The sequence below is a fragment of the Macrobrachium nipponense genome, chromosome 22, assembly GCF_015104395.2.
Source record: "Macrobrachium nipponense isolate FS-2020 chromosome 22, ASM1510439v2, whole genome shotgun sequence".
NCBI classification, from domain to species: domain Eukaryota; kingdom Metazoa; phylum Arthropoda; class Malacostraca; order Decapoda; family Palaemonidae; genus Macrobrachium; species Macrobrachium nipponense.
In genome coordinates this window covers 67,931,365-67,949,131 of record NC_087213.1, presented here as the reverse complement: position 1 = coordinate 67,949,131, position 17,767 = coordinate 67,931,365, and the positions used below count along the sequence as shown (strand labels likewise).

The following is a 17,767-nucleotide window of genomic DNA, read 5'->3' as shown; positions in this document are numbered from 1 at the left end:
ATGAACGGAGTTGGAACTTCTGCCAGCTGGATACACTTGGAGGAGATGCAACAGGGCCATCTGATGATAGTGCAGGTCTTGAAGGTCAAAGGCAGGTCACGGGGTAACACGTGATTACAAACACAAAACCCATTAACGGTTATACGGTACATTTTCTCTTTGGTACTGAGCAGTGCTCTCTCTCTCTCTCTCTCTCTCTCTTCTCTCTCTCTCTCTCTCTCTCTCTCTCTATCTAAAATATTTCTAACTTATATATATATATATATATATATATATATATATATATATATATATATATATATATATATACACACACACACACACACACACACACACACACACATATATATATATATATATATATATATATATATATATATAATAAAATTTATTAAATTTTCATATGCGTGTGTAAAATCATAATTTCTCTCTTCATTATGAAACAAAAATAAACAAATAAAATACATTACCAAGGACTTAACGAAAACAAACAAATTTGAAGGTAAATACCTTCTGAAACTGCTCAAGGCTATTACTCTTGTGGGCACTTGGGCACCTAAATAATTTCCGAATAAATTGCTCGTAAGAATTTCTAAGAACCCCATAACTATTTCTGTTCAGCTTATTCTTGCTTGTCCACACGGCCCGCTTTCCACACTCTTCCCACTTTCTTTTTAACTTTCTACTCTTTTCCATCGAGAGAGAGAGAGAGAGAGAGAGAGAGAGAGAGAGAGAGAGAGAGAGAGAAATCCTCCCTCTAGGCCCAAAAGCATCCGAGGAATGTCACCCTTTTTTTAACGTCTTGACTTTCGAAGTTGACAATGTTTTCACAGCCTAGCGGAGCCGAAGGTCCAGTTCAGGGAAAACAAGAGAGGTCTCCTCTTCTCCGATGTTTGATCTATTGGACAGCTGCTGCTCGGAGAGGATTTCAATCAGACCAGGATCATCACCATCTCCAGAACAGAGAGAAGAGAGAATAATACGAGCTCCCGAATGAATCAGTCAGAGGGGAGAACTAAGTTGAAAGGCTTCGAGTTACTTTCAGGTGGAGTTGAATCAACAAGGAAAACAGTTACAACACTCTACTATAGAAGTCCTTTCTGACTTTTAAAATAAGCGGACCTGAGGACCCTAGCACACACACACACACACACACAGAGAGAGAGAGAGAGAAGAGAGAGAGAGAGAGAAAGGAACCAATAAAGCAGACTTTTTCTTGCTGCGTTAAAGAGTAAACATGAATAAATCACGGGCCTTAAGACGCTGCAAAATGGCAAAAACTAATAAAACTGTTTTATGATTTCATAACAGAGTCACTTTCGCCCACTTGAATGATATTATCTATTACTTATTGTGTTTGACAACAAATAAAGTTGAGCAGGGACGGTTCACGCTCACATGAGAACGTGCTAATGAATCAGCCTAATAAAACTTCAATAGATCTCCCCAAATACATTTATAAAAGCTGCCCAAACATTACGTAAACATCTCGTGCATCCAGCGTTTTAGATTAAGTGAACTAAAAGGTTCTTTGTTGTTCTTCAGTGCCTTAAAAATTACCACAAACGAAAAAGCTGCTTTACACGCCATCAAAATATCACCACTTTTTTCTAGCAAGCGAACGTGTATTAAACAAATTCATAAAAGACAATTTTACAACGTGGCCTTAGAGAATTATGACCTATTGTGCAAGACAGGGTCTCGGTGTCGCCTTATAAACAGACGAAATGATTCAAATCGTCACCAGCCTACAAACAGAACAATAACTATTTTCAGTTTATCTTAACGTTCCAAAAGTGTGGATCAGTACCCCTGAAAAATGATTTGCTTTTTATTCGTAAAAATCCATTGATGGTGGTTATCTTTTTTATTTTACCTTGTTTCTTTCTCACGAGATTTCTTAATTTTGTACTGAAATTTCTAGCATTTACGCGTAAAAACGTTGACAAATAAAAAAAATTCCACTGGCACAGAATAACTTTGAAGCCACAATTCTTCCTGCCCGTCTCTTTGCATGTGTGTACTGGACACTGGTAACAGCGACACTAAAACAAAATAGAACGAATAAAATTTAATGCTGCCAACAACAGTTCCGTTACCAGTACCTCACATTCATTAAACGAGATAAATCGCTTAGAACTGCTTCAACTGCAGAACAGATAATGGGTCTTAAAACTCAGATGGCGGAGAAAAAAAAAACTCGCAAGGGAAGTACCACTTCATTGCACACGATTCAACAAGAGTGACTCAACTTGAAGAAGCTGTAGATCAGCAACAGCTGGTAACTTGAAATAGGTCAGACGCATAAGGATCGTAGTTTTTCTTTCTTCCTCTTCTTCTTCGCACTTTTTTACGAGCTGACGTAGGGACCAGCTCTACCTTTTGTCTCTTAATCTCAGTTGGTCCTTTCACACGTAAAGGGATATGCAAGGGATTATAATTAAGGGGTGATGAATAATCAAGGGGGAGGGAGGAATGAAGGGGGACGAGTTACATCGAGGCAACAGTGATCTCTATGAAAGGCGTAGAACAAAACAAAGGGGGAAGTTGTATTGGAGATGAAGGTCTTGGCTACCAGCATCAAACGAAAGAAAAACATGAAAACTGAACCAGATGAATGTCAGGAAAAGATAAAGAAGAAATTAGCTTAAATTCCACAAGGAATCTCTCGCAAATGACGAACAAAATTATATCTAGAGAGAATACAAACCTGATTTGCCAAAAGAGAGTATCTAAAACATGACCTGCCAATGGAGAAAATGATTTCCACAGATAATCTAAAACCTGACTTGGCAATGGACAAAACTATATCAAGAGAAAATCCAAAATCTGATTTGCCATTAAACAAAACCATTCCTAGACAGAATCTAAAACCTGATTTGTCATTAGACAAAACTATTTCTACAGAGAATCCAGAACCTGATTTCCCATTAGACAAAACTATTTCTACAGAGAATCCAGAACCTGATTTGCCAATAGTCAAAACCATTTCCAGAGAGAACCTAAAATCTGATTTGGCAATGGACCAAAACATTTCTAGATAATCTGAAACCTAATTTGGCAATGGACAAAATTATTTCTACAGAGAATCCAAAACCTGATTTGCCAATAGTCAAAACTACTTCTAGAGGAACCTAAAATCTAATATTGCAATGGACAAAACTATATTTAGAGATATCTATACTCCAATTTGGCAATGGACACAACTATATCTAGAGATAATCCAAAGCCTGATTCCCCAACAGAACATTGGAAAAACAAACATACTTAAATATAACTACAGAAATATATCTAGAAAACTTGTTAAAGATAGAATATATTATCTTTTTTAATCAAGTACGAAACGTCCAGAGAGAAATCATTGGAGATATCACAACATGAAACATTTATAAGTCAGGAGACGCCATGCTCCGCTGAACCGAGCCAAAAGAGACGGGCCATAAGCGAACATCCCATAAACACATAAACAAATACAGTCCTAATATTCTCCAAGTCATATATACCAAGTCAAATATACCACTGGCTTGGGTTCCTATCAAATAAGCATACCCTAGGAAATAGCAGAATCATTTCCCAGAATCAAGTTTTGGTTTTCCTTTTAGAATTGGCCGGGATCAAGTTGATATTTCCGAATGCAATGAGAAGCTAAAACCCAATCACAAATGCTTGTTTGGTTAACGTGTGTGGCTTTTTTTTTTAATGAATTTAGGAAAATAATAACAATAACAATCAGCACACAAACACGTATGCAACAGAAGTAAATCTACTAATTCACATCGGGATCGAACCAAGGTCTCGCAAAAGAAATGCAAGGGGTCACTAGTTAGCACCCTTACCTTTCATTGGAAAAGCCCCGATATGGGTTAGAAATTTAATAATAATAATAATAATAATAATAATAATAATAATAATAATAATAATAATAATACTGTGATGAATTTAACTGAGTAAGTCTCACAACATTCACGCCATTAACGTTTCCAAATGAGAATTCTATGACAACTGTAATAATAATAACGATAATAACAACATTGGCACTTGGGGAGACAGTACCCAAACCAAGAGATCAGTTGCTGCAAAGGCAGCCACTGTTCACATATGAAAGCATTTGGGGATGGCTAAAAGCCATCTTTCGCCGAGTAGAGAATGAGGACGTTGGGGAGCAGGGGCAGGGGGGAGGGGGGCAAGGCACCCTGTAATCCGGGGCGTCCCATGGTTGTCACGATGGAGTACCCAACCGAATACCCCGTGCGCAATTTACTGCTATCACCTGTGGCTGCTGTTTCACAGTAGTTACTCCCACCCTTCATCAATATAGGCTTATTGTTTTGTCTCCTGAGGGGCATTCTAGTACATTTATCTTGTGCATTCTTTGTGCATTTTTATGCAGCATTCTAAGTAAGGCAATGTACACCGTTTTCCTGTTAGATTCGAGTTCCATTTATTGACGACTAGAGTAAAAAAAAAAAAAAAAAACAAGAAATGTCACAAATAATTAGCATGAACTAATTGGCATTAATATGAAAACCTTTGGCAGCAAAAGGAACCTAAAATCTCCACGACGATGCTGCTCTCGAAAATTTATTCAACCTGCGTCAGTGACACGTTCAATTCACCCTTAGAAAAAAATACCCGAGTCTTTGATCAATCAAAACTGGGGAGAAGAAGACAAACAAACGAAGGGGCCTGGCGATCGAGACAGAACTGTTTTGGCTTTTGTTGGGGGTAACCGGTCGCTGGCTCGTCTTCACGCCAATAAACACAACAGACTAAATCCTCGGCCTTAAGCCTTGCCTTGGCCGGGGACTCGCGAATGGCACATTCATGCACAGGCTGCTGCTGCTGCTGTCCACTCGGGCCGTAATAGAATCATTTGGAAACGGAGCGAATGGAATTCTCATAATTGTTGCGTTTAATCCTCCGCAAGATATACATACAATCCTGCTTCGGGAATCTTGCTTGCTATCTCTAATATTCCAACTGTTTTCCAACGCTACGAACTTCAATTTTATTCTATATAGATATACTTTTGATAAGAAAAGCGCCCTGCCAAAGTATTTTACATCATTCTATACAAAATACATTAGTGACCTCAATGATTTTTTATCTACCGTGATTCTTGGACACTTGAAAAAGTACAAAAATCTCGTCACTTTACTGTTGAACTAAATGTTTTCGTTCGCTACCAAGGGAAGATGTCAAGTAACGAACAAAGGGGATTAAGAGGACGTTTGTAAAAGAAGCAGTCGCTCATAAACTAGAAAAATATCGAGAAAAAATAAATAGAAGAGAAGTCTACACAGTGCGTCTTCAAATATGGCCGCTTTTCAATGTTGTGCCGAGAGCCGGTATGTTTTTCTAAGGAGTCCCCAATCCTCTATAAGCCAAGTGTGCGCATCCATACTGGCTGTCCATGGCCACGGCCCGGCCTATCCTTCACACCATTCATGAGCCCCAATCACGTATTCAACATGTAACTTAGCACGGAGACAGATTAGCACTCTTGACATCGGCCCGGCTAATCTGTTTACGAAAGGGATTACGTTGGCAAACAGTAGCGGCGGGTCATATCTTATTGGGAGTTGACACCTCTAAAGCAGGATTACCGGCGCTGAATTCCGACCCTATTTGGACGCCCGGTAGAAAAGGGGTCTTACAGCAGATTCCGAGGCGGACTTGTGTCACACTGGCGCCTTTGTCTCGCCGGTTTATAAGGTGATTGGGCGGTTTATTAACGATCGCCCGGGATTTATGAACGGTTCTGATCTGCCCGCAGTTGGGTCTCTGTTTCTAACGAAAGGAGCTCAGATACAAACAAGGCCCCGATGATGATGCTTCAAGCCACCTAACACATTATATAAAGACGTGTGATTTCTTCAATTTTTCAGACTTACCTCCGAAGGCCAATAACATTCCGCTCTCCTTTTTTGGCCGAAAATTAGAAATACTTTGAAAAATACACAGAAAATACACAGTAAAAAAGACATATTAACTTTAACAAAAGAGAATGAAGGGACAGAACTTGCATCGAAGTAAATACTGATAAAGATACGAATCTTACTGACAATATTTACTTTACATGTTTCATGAATTATTTCAAAAGCAATGAAAAACCCAACCACCCAATAAAATAAATTCACAGACTGTCAAATATCTTTAGATGTCTTAGAAATATAACGCAAACATATCAGTGCCTCAAAGGATATCCTATTCAACAGTATTTGACCCAAATGCAAGTATCTGACATTTCCAAAACCCAGACAGCTGAAGTGACACAGACACCGACTTCAATGAGGTCTTTTGTTAATACTCACCACGACCTTCCAGGGGAGAGAGGCCTCTAAGTGTGGGCTGAGGTGAGGTATGAAGGGACTGATACAAGTGCTCCATGTAGGGAGGGATCCTGTAGGGTGGGTGTGGGGGGGCAGGGAGGTCCCCTGGGGCAGCACCAAGGGGCGCCGCGCCCAGTCTCCCTCCCACCAGGGGCAGCTCCAGCGAAGGGCTGCCACCACTTACGCCCAGCCTGTGACCAAAAGAGAAAAGCGTCAGTGACAATAGTACAGGAATTTTGTTTTGTAAAATATCGGCGCTTCTTGTATTAGAATGTACGGACCAAGGACAGACCATAACTAAGGAAAAACCTGAAAAAGATTACAGCAGGGATGATAAATATTTATCATTATTATGAAAGTAATACAAATATGTCAATTTTTCTCATCAACAAATACTTCTGGGGACTTCCATAAATAGAGCTGGAACCTGATAAAAGAAGCATGAAATTTATACGCTAAAGCCACGGTATAATACTTCAGATATATCATATTAATATAACGGAGATGCTGACATCTAATATGTCACATCTACTGAAAGGTAAAAAGAGGAAAAACGAAAAAAGCATCCGTGAAGAGTCTCAAATCAAAACTAACGAAACCATAACGAAAGGAAAACAAATCCTTGTATTTCATAGGATATTTCAAAATGTCAAGGACACAAAGGAAACTGCACAAACACCCAAAGATTAAAAAAGTAAATAGATTAGCCTTGAAAAACGATCCGAGATCGTTTGTTTACACGTCGGAAACGGTTATTGAGCCAACTTGGCCTCTCATTTTCACTCCATGAGACTTATATTTGTTTAATTTTCGTCCCAATTCGTCCGTCGGTGTCAAAAGAACCAGGAGCGTCGTCATGGGGCAGGAAATAGGCTACTGTTTTTCAAGCTTTGTTTTTTTTTTTCTGCAAACAAAAGTTTTTCAACTGTCAGCGGGGGCAATAAACCTTTTGCTTACCATAAATTTATTGATTATTTCTGCTTGCTGCTTATTGTAAGAAACTGTTCAAAATGTAAATTAAATAATAATAATAAAATAATAATAATAATAATAATAATAATAATAATAATAATAATAATAATAATAATAATAATAATACTGCAAAAACCTGATAAATCGAAATTAGTAATTTGAAAGAAAAAAAAAATCAAATTTACGAACAAGAATCATTTACAAATTCTTCAGAACCGTACAACAGTTCTAACGCAACGAACAATTTTTTTTTTTTTTTTTTCCCGTAGTTGAACACTGGAACTTAGTAGTTCAAACTGGGTGCAATTTTTTCTTTTTCTTTTTTTGAGCAGATTACCAAATTTTTTTAGCAGATTACCAACAGACTAGCTTCCATATTCATAAATTTTTTTTTTTTATTTTATTTGATACAGCCTCTCTAGTTTAGCTTCGCAGTAAGTTGCTGAACTCCCTTTTAAAAACCTGTCACTCCTAATATTATGAGAAAATAATTTTCCAATGTAACCATCGAAGACAATCCTTTCGTCATCATTTAATCCTAAGTTGAGGCAACTTATCGAGATGACCTAACGTGACATTTTTAACCATATTTCTTACAACATCTACTTCAGGATATTTCAATATAATAAACGCATAAGATATATCTTGGAAGGATTAAGCCTACAACAAAGATACATCTTCGGAAATCTATCTATCTAACTATATATATATATATATATATATATATATATATATATATATATATATATATAAATCTAATATATTGAGTTAATTCTAGCTCGGGGGACTGCGTCTAACCCCCACCCTCCTCCTCCCCTCCCCCTCCTCCTCCACGCACAGGTGTCCCCAGTCGGCGCTGGGAGGTCAAATAAACACCAGGTCCTGAAAATACACAGCTGCCACATGTGCTCTCGCGTTATTGGCACTTTGATGGTGCCCTTGCCCGGCCAGCCCCCTATACCCTTAGGGTTTTAAAACTCTCTCTCTCTCTCTCTCTCTCTCTCTCTCTCTCTTTCGTTAATTTTAGTTTCAAAACGCAGCATTCCCGTTATATTATATATATATATATATATATATAGATTATATATATATATATATATATATATATTTATATAGTGAGTGCTGCACTTTAATAAAATTAAAACATTTATATACGAGAGAGAGAGAGAGGAGAGAAAGAGAGAGAGGAGGAGAGAGAGAGACGAGAGAGGAGAGAGAGAGAGAGAGAGAGAGAGAGGGTGGGGGAGGGGATATGTGTTGAAATTCTCAAGAAGTGGGTACGAGTGATTTGGTCATAAAGCAATTACTCGAATAAATTAAAATTAAGGAAACAAAAACTGTCTTAACCAGAGAATACAATTGTCGATTTCAGATTACCGTAAGTAAAAACTTTAAAATCACAGATACATTTCTCGCGACATTTAATAACCGACTGACAGCATGAGATGTATTAGTGTGGCCTTGAAATTCCAAATCTTTATTGAATATAAAACATTAAAACACGTAATTGTAAAAATAAAAAAATACTTATTTTCCTTCTTATTACAAACCCTATTGCAGGAAATTTTTCACACCCTCATCTTACCCCTGAGAGAGAGGGAGAGAGAGAGAGAGAGATGAAAACGCTTAAAAATTTGTTATTGAAGAATAGAAAATGAACATTTGGGGTAGATATGGTAACCATATTACCCAGTTTTTAGGAAATGTCCTAGAAATGCCTAACTACATAAATGACAGCTTGAGTTAATAACACCCATCATAGAAAAGTCAAATGTATGAGTTAGTTTTATGACATATTCGTCCAACTACGTCTGTCCTTTAGAGCAATGTGGATATTTTCCTCCATGAAGCAACCAAACGGATACTAACTGGATTATGCAATTAAACAATTGGACACTTTATATATATATATATATATATATATATATATATATATATATATATATATATATATATATATATATTATATATGGCAATAATTTTTCTGCCATAATAGGATACGTCTCAAGTATAAGATTCACTACTTGATAAAGGTTGGGAGTCCGTCCACCACAATATAGTCCTTAGCTTTAAACCAGCGTGTTTTAATGGTCCCTTTAGACTATATATATATATATATATATATATATATATAGATATATATATATATATATATGTGGCAATCATTTTCATTTGTTTTATATTTTCATTTCTCGAAACTGGTGTTTCAGCTTCTTTCTTCATTGCGCGGTAAAAGTGTTGACGTTCATATCCCATAAAACAATTTGAATTAAAAAGGCATACTCCTATTAATGCATACTTTATTGTTACCTTAAAGTCTGTACTACAAATATATATATATATATATATATATATATATATATATATATAATATATATATATATATATATATATATAATCCGAAGTCCACATATCCCCGGTGCAGGGCGAAGCACGTGCAGCAGCAGCATCAGCAGGAACAGCAGCAAACTTTTGGCAATAAGACCAGATATTTGGCAAAAGTCTCCACATCACTCAGAGGTGTCTGCTGTAAAACGTGCAATTGTCACCTTAAATTGTTCTGCTTTGATACCCTTGAATTGTGTGTAAAAATACAGCTTAGGTACAAATCGCACCGGCGTCGTTTAAGTTCTTTTAAGTATTCGCTCCTCAAGCAACATTAGTAAGAGCAAGATGTTAAAGCGTTTAACGATATCTGTAGACGGAACGATAGATGTTTCTAGTGTACAGTTGTACTCCCATCATACAATGTTATTTAGCGGTTAATCTCTTAGTTTTTCTTTAAATTTTTTACATAAAGGTATTTTTGTTATGTGAAAGCGTGTGCTGAATAATAATAATAATAATAATAATAATAATAATAATAATAATAAAATAATAATAATAAAAATAATAATAATAATAATAATAATAATAATAATAATAATAATAATTAATAATAATAATGACAGGAAGAAAATGAAACCTTAAACTGAAACGAGACTTTAATTCACTGGCTGGTTTAAGGAACTGCCGACGCTAAGCACATAAACAATTAACATCAAACGCGACTAGTTCGTCCTTTACAGATCTTACATCGCTATCACCACTTGCTTTATTAATATCTACGTCACTATATGTAGTACAGACTTTAATGTAAAAATAAAGTATACATTAATAGGAGTATGCCTTTTTAATTCAAGTTACTTTATGAAATGATTAACGTTAACAATTATACCACGCAACGAAGAAAGAAACTGAAACACCAGTTTAGAGAAATTAGAATATAAGAAAACAAATGAAAAATGAATTGCCATTGTTCATATGATTATCATCATGATCAGCAGCAGCAGCAGCACCGATAACAATATCAACCATGATGTTGTTGCAGCAGGGTTGTTAGAGGTGTTGTACTTGGAAAGAGACTTCAGCTGTGAAATATGACACTGGCCCTTCAAGAGAAGACGCTGACAACATAAAACTTACGATCTCAAAATGGTTGGCTCATCCAGCTGCTCGCGAGAGATGATAAACACTCCATTAGAAAGGAGGACTTCATGAATGAATCCCCCCTTAAAAAAAAAAAAAAAAAAAAAAAAAAAAAAAAAAAAAAAAAAAAGCGCTGAAAACTACGATAACAATGACAGCTATGAGGAGATAAGTGATACAGTTCCTCATGAGCCTCCAGCCATGTGAGAAGGTCTTTGTTGCTGCGCGTCAGAACGAACAACAACATTAGGCTGCGCCCATTACCTCCTTCAACTTGTTGTGTATTCCTGAAGGATATATATCCTTTCATTTCCTCGGCTTATATGACCACGGTCTTACACACGTAAACACACACCCCTCTTGATACGAAGATAAGAGAAGAATCTTCTTTCCAAGGCGAGGGCTGTTCCGTCTGTGGTACTTGGCCACCTGGTGGCTGGCGTGACAACTAAATTGATGGTAGGTTTACAAAGATGGTCTTACAACCAAGACAAATGGATAAGACCATTTTCTTAAACGTACGTCTGCCTGCCTACTTCGTGGTATGCCTTTCTACATGAACATACGCCCTCTACATTTACCTTTTTTAGCAAGCGGGTTCACCTCACGTCTAATTCCAGGTCTACAGATTCATGTATATATATATATATATATATATATATATATATATATATATATATATATATATGGAAACTCGCAAGACTACGTGCTTTAAAATATATTCAACCCGACACATTTTCTGAAATAATATTGTTTTAAAATGCAAACACAACAAGCATATGATATGGCATTCAAACTCAAACCTCCCTTTCATGAGAAGAGGGAGAGAGAGAAGAGAGAGAGTGAGAGGAGAGAGAGAGAGGAAGAGAGAGAGAGAGAGAGAGAGCTGAGAGAGCTTTCATGCAATGTCTCGCCAACGTTAAACAACCTCCAATTCAACGGGAGAAAATCGACCTGAATCAATCCTTGTCCTTGTCGACACAATTCCATTCACACCTCACGTTCCAGTTAAGTATATTTACCCACTTCCCGGGGCCTCTTTAAATGTAAAGTTACTCCTCCGTCTGTGTACGCAGACACGTACGGGGCCCCACAACAGACACACGACCACAGCCAACGTTTGCCCAGCAAACGAAGTCCGTTTGCGCACGGAGCCTCCTCCTCCTCCTGCTCCTCCTCCTCCTCAGTCCCCGACTGCCGACAGGTAGCCAACGCTTTGGAGTGTTTGTCTTTACAAGGAGACACAGAAATGAAGAGAGAGAGAGAGAGAGAGAGAGAGAGAGAGAGAGAGAGAGAGAGAGAGAGGTGGCGAAGTGGGTTCGTCTTGAAGACTTAATCAGGCAGAGGGGATGCCTTAATACGGCACGCAAGCACTGAGGGCACAGACATAATAAACCCTCTCGAGTCAGGTAGAGGCCTCGGGTACAAAGGGAAGGCTGATGACCAGGTAGCAGTTTGAGAATTGAAAATAAAAATAAAATAAAAAATACAAACGCTCGATGGGTAGGACAAACTAAGTTTGAGCTTCGGGATGGTTAAACAAGACTATATATACATACACATATACAGACATTATATATATGTATACATATGTACATGTGTGTTTGCGTACGCGCATGATAAATGGAAGTTCAGCCAAAATTTCCCTAAAATACAAAATTATTAAAAGGGTAACTACAAGAAATGAATAAATACTCAAGACTCCATAATGAAAAGTATATCACACAAAATGAAGTATGGCATACATTTACTAAAAGATTTCAACAACGACAACAAAACCTCAAACAACACCAAACAAACGCAACTTAAAAAAAAAATCATCAGAAATCTGAAACCTCCTTGCAAAAATGTTGACACTGTATCCTATAGCTCATTCAAATGAGCAAGCACTCAAGCTTGTCGTTAAGTAGGAAGCGGGGCATGACTGGGTATGAGGGGGAGGGTACGAGGAGCGTTGCATCTCTCTATCCACAAAAGCAACATTATCGTCTGAGTCAATATTGGTTTGCCTAATTGCTGGTGTCTCTATTATCCACTCATGCGCTGAGATTTCTCTCAGGAGAGTTCGTGAAACAACACTTCTCTCTCGGTGAGAGGGCCGTGATGTAGGGGTGCCACATAAAGGGGGTCTTCTTTTGAGAGAGAGAGAGAGAAGAGAGAGAGAGAGAGAGAGAGAGAGAGAGAGAGAGAGAGAGTAGACTATGATTTTGGGAATCTAGAGCATTAGCAACGTCCCACGACAAACATATTAGTATATATTATATATATATATTATATATATATATATATATATATATATATATATATATATATATATATATATATATATATAACATAATTAAGAGAGTTTGTTTTGGTGGTTTATCTCCCTCGGAGACGTTTCCAGAGTTCTGCCTGTCCTTCGTAACTTTTTTGTATATAATTTTGAAAAGAAAAATCAGTACGGCTGATGAGGTCTACTGATCAAGTAGACGAAAGCTCCCGTCTTTTATGTATTTTTAATACACATTTTACATAATTGTGGACTTTGATTACTTGAAGATTTTCCAGTCACGTTATGGTGATTTTTTGAGATATATATATATATATATATCGAAACGCTAATAGTGATTAACGATTTTACCGTTGGAAAAAAAAATCAGAGGCGGTACTACTTGCTGTCAGGTAAAAAGTGACAGAGTGACAGCTCACTTGGAGGCATCCGTATACTAACACTATGCATCATCTCAAGCTACAGAAATTGTTTGAAAAGAACCAACAGAGTGCCAAATACTTTTGCGTATTTAACGCATCCCATTGTTAAATGCACGAAAATATTCACGTCCATTTTTTTAAATTTTCCCGTAAAAATTTTCAAAAATGTTATTTATATAATAAATATTCTTCATTTTCAGTTTTTTTATTTATTATATTTCTATCTGTCCTTTTCTATTTCTTAACATATTCTGTGGTTTCAGCTTATATTCAGACCATATGCATAATTGTAAAATTTAATTATAACTGTATCTATGTCTGTATGTATCTGTGTGCACAAAGAATACAGCATAAACATAAGATCATTATTAACATAACTCATTACGGAGCACTGCTTCAACAACGACCCTAGGTTACAAAGTTACATTCGAAATTCTCAGAATCTGCCAACAATTACTAACCCAAACAAAATGTTTTGGCAGGACAAGAAGTTGTGTCAAAAATTACATGGGCCTTAATAACGAGCTGAAGTCTCTAGTGCTGAATCACAGAGCCTAAACAAGAGTAGAAACGAGTCTACAACTTGGCCGATGACTCTAAGCTATTGTGTCGAGTTCCCCTTCCGCAGAACCTATTGAGAAAATCAAATGGGACTGGCAATGGAATTTTAAAGCCAAATCATTTATGTAGTCGAGACTGGATATAGAAAACGTTATTAAATTATTTGATTCTAAAAGTTGAACTTTCTTTTAATCGAAAGAGGATTCTAGGCAGCAATCTTACTTAACTGAAAATCTATTCCAGAATGATATTACAATCATTTATGTAGTCGGGACTGGATATATAAAACGTTATTAATTTATTTGATTCTAAAAGTTGCACTTTCTTTTAATTGAAAGAGGATTCTAGGCAGTAATCTTACTTAACAGAAAATCTATTCCAGAATTATATTACGACAAAACTGCAATCTTCAAGGAAAATTATATTCTAACCAATAGGGATTCTACGAGGAACATTGTACCTAACAGAGGTGGACGAAGAAGTCGTATAAAAGTCTGTCCAACAAGGAAAGTATAATATCAGCTAACTGAGGATCATTCGCGACACATTTGCATTAATCAGCCATATGGGAATGCGCTTGGGAGTCCTAGGAGGTGCAAACGACGTACGGGAAGGACACGAGATGTCTGCAAGACTCATTATGAGACATCATAAAATCACGCGTTACGACTACTACTAGAGGGCAATGGGACCTTTAGTATGGTTCGAGCCTCTCTCTCTCTCTCTCTCTCTCTCTCTCTCTCTCTCTCTCTCTCTCTCTCTCATTAAGGATGTAGGTATCTTACTATTTTTTCCTGAACTATGAATGACATAAAATACGCTTCAGGAAAACTATTCTTTTAAAATAATGCTTTCATTTTAGATTCACCTTGGTCCTCTTTTAAATGCCACCTTTCAGTACCCGGTCAATGGCTTAAAATACTTTTCATTGCATCCTTTTCATCGCCATCAATGACTACAATGTATTCGGTTTGTTTTCATTTACTGTAACCAATTCAAAGTTTTAATTCCCTTCAGGAGATCTACTTGGTAGTCGGGGTCTCCGTTTCGCCATAAAGAAAACTTTCTGGCCGTTTTCCCTCCCTACGCTGTATCCTGCTTCTTGTAAATACCTTACATTTCTTCCGTTGCAAGCTCTTTCCTACAATATTTCCCCTCATGCATCACATCCCCTCTCCTGCGCTGCCCTTTTCCCCTCCCCCGTCCCCTCTGGTGGTGATGAAACAATAATAATGAAGCGAACGTGCTGATTTATGACCAAGTGTGCGAGGCGGAATATTAAGAGGGTGGAGATATCTCTGTTTGCTCTGCGCACCAATAAATTAGTCGCTCAAGAAGGTAACACTTGTCTCACTGCAACCTCTGCTCCCCAGTCCTCAACCATCGTCCCCCCCCCCCCCCCAACCCCGAACCCCTTACCGAACCTCTAACCCCGACGATAAAACCCCAAACCCCCACAGCCGCATCCTCCAGAGACCCCCTGTCTTTATAAAAAGGACTGGGTTTAAGAGAAGACCACAGGGCCTCTTAGCAATACGGCGTTTAATTGAATGGGATGATAATAATACAATAAAAACTGAATAAACTGGACAGCGTTATAATGAAGACCTCACCTGATTGAGGTAATTGTGTATTTTAAAATGAGAGAGAAGGAACACTATTTATTTCTAAATGATATGACGATTACATTTCAAGGATATTCTCGTGAAAAAATTCACCTGCAACCGTAATCAAAAAGTGAAAACTGTATGACTAGATTTCTCAGCAAATTAAATACCACAATAGCCTGGAACACTAAAAATACATCCCGGAGAATTAGAAAGGACAATGAGCAGAATGACAAATCTGCCCATTCATTTTCATCCACCGCTCGCCCACCACTCGCTACCTCAAATCGTGTCCTCTATGAAATATTAATGATAACAAGGACACAGAGGACTGAAACATATTCTCTCTCTCTCTCTCTCTCTCTCTCTCTCTCTCTCTCTCTCTCTCTCTCCTCAAAACCTTAACGACTGTGCTTTCTTTTCTGTCTGTCTGTCTGTCTGTCTCTCTCTGCACGCAATGATTATCCAACACTTAACCCTCTCTCATTCTCCCCTCTGCAATGATTATCCTAAAACTTGAGCCCCGTCTCTCTCTCTCTCTCTCTCTCTCTCTCTCTCTCTCTCTCTCTCTCTCTCTCCTCGACATCCCAGTCCGTGAAGGAATCCAGTAGGGTCCTCAGGGCGGGCAGTAAAAAGCTTTTCATGGGAGACGCTGACGACGATGATGATGCTGATGACCACGCATGCGCCGGCGAGCATGTAATTTATATAAATAGATCGCTAAAGCCTACTACCGGTGGGAAGGTAACCTTAGTGCATTATCATTAACCTCTAACACACACTATGTTGGTGTAAACGGCAATATCTATTCTTGTAAACGAAGCAAGCATGCAAGCATCTGTACCTCTAGCATTGGGGATAAAGACCTCAGCTGTCCATAATTTTAAACAAATGCAATTAAAGCGAAGAGCCAAATAAATAAACCGCGACCAAAAACATAATGCCAAACATGACTTCCTCGATGTCAATGGTAATAATCTTTTATTATACCCCGCAAAAAGGACCATAAAGTTGTCTTCCTTGACAAACTAATAATCGCCTCGGAAACGTCTGACATTGTTCGTCCGAAACAGCGAAAATTATCTAGATTTACCAAGTAACTTCTCCCAGTAACTGGGTGTGTCTTAATTACACAGTACAGCCTGAATATGCCCCTACTGAATGCATTCAATAAATATATGTACCACTGCACGTCTTTTCTCTCTCTCTCTCTCTCTCTCTCTCTCATCCTACCTACATATCAACTGAGAGAGAGAGAGAGAGAGAGAGAGAGAGTGGGAGGAGAGAGAGAAGAGAGAGAGAGAGAGAGAGGACCACCGGGTCCCCACTGAGGCAAGATTGTAAAATATGCATCGCCGAGATCCAGAGCAACACTCCCTGATTAACTTCCCATTCTACAATGCAATGGATGATCAAGATTGAGATGCCCTACAATAGCAGGAAAAGGGGGAGGGGAGGGGGGAGGGGAGGACAGAGGGAGAAGTGGGTGGGGGGGGGTGGGGGGTGGGGGGGGGGGGGGGGGGGGGGGGGGGGGGGGAGGAGGAGGAGAATAAAGGGAGCAAGAGATACTTTGGAGGTGCATGGAACCGGCGGCGGATCACAAGACCAAGTGTTGAATGAAGTCGTTAGCAAAAGAGCTTAATTCACTAGAAGATGGCGGGGACTTGACGCTACAGCGGAGGACTTTAGGTACTTTGGAGTAACTCTGCAGCGTAAATAGTGCCAGTAAATTGCATAGTATATAGAGTAGAACTGTTTGCAACAATTCCAATGGGTTAGCTGTGCCAGTACGTACCTTTCGCAGACGAAAACTTTGAAAGAAACATATCAGGATACATTTGGTCGTAAAACTGTACAAGGTAGTATATAATGTGAATTAATACCGAGTACACAATACCTTGGCAATAATTTACAGCAGGAAAGGTCAGAAATTAATACGGATTCGAAACTGGATATTCTGTGTAGAACCACCGACTTGAAATTCAAGCTTCTAATGAATACGGTGATCATTAGGAAGAAGTAAGAAGAGGTAAAGGGGAAATAAAGAAAGCAGACAAGGAATTGCCTACCATTCAATACTGAATATTTTGGGTTTAATATTTCTGAATAAAAGTGATGCATACATAAATAAAA

The 17,767-nt window shown here is 38.1% G+C and overlaps 1 protein-coding gene across 11 annotated transcripts in view; it reads right to left on the bottom strand.

Annotated features, from left to right (window-relative positions):
* The window catches only part of LOC135198774 (transcriptional activator cubitus interruptus-like), a 605,738-nt gene that overhangs the window by 129,031 nt on the left and 458,940 nt on the right, over positions 1-17,767 (bottom strand). For all 11 annotated transcript variants that reach the window (XM_064226692.1, XM_064226699.1, XM_064226701.1 and 8 more), the window contains one exon: positions 6,315-6,523. In XM_064226692.1, coding sequence (XP_064082762.1) covers positions 6,315-6,523 — 209 coding nt within the window. The remainder of the gene's footprint in view (positions 1-6,314; positions 6,524-17,767) is intronic.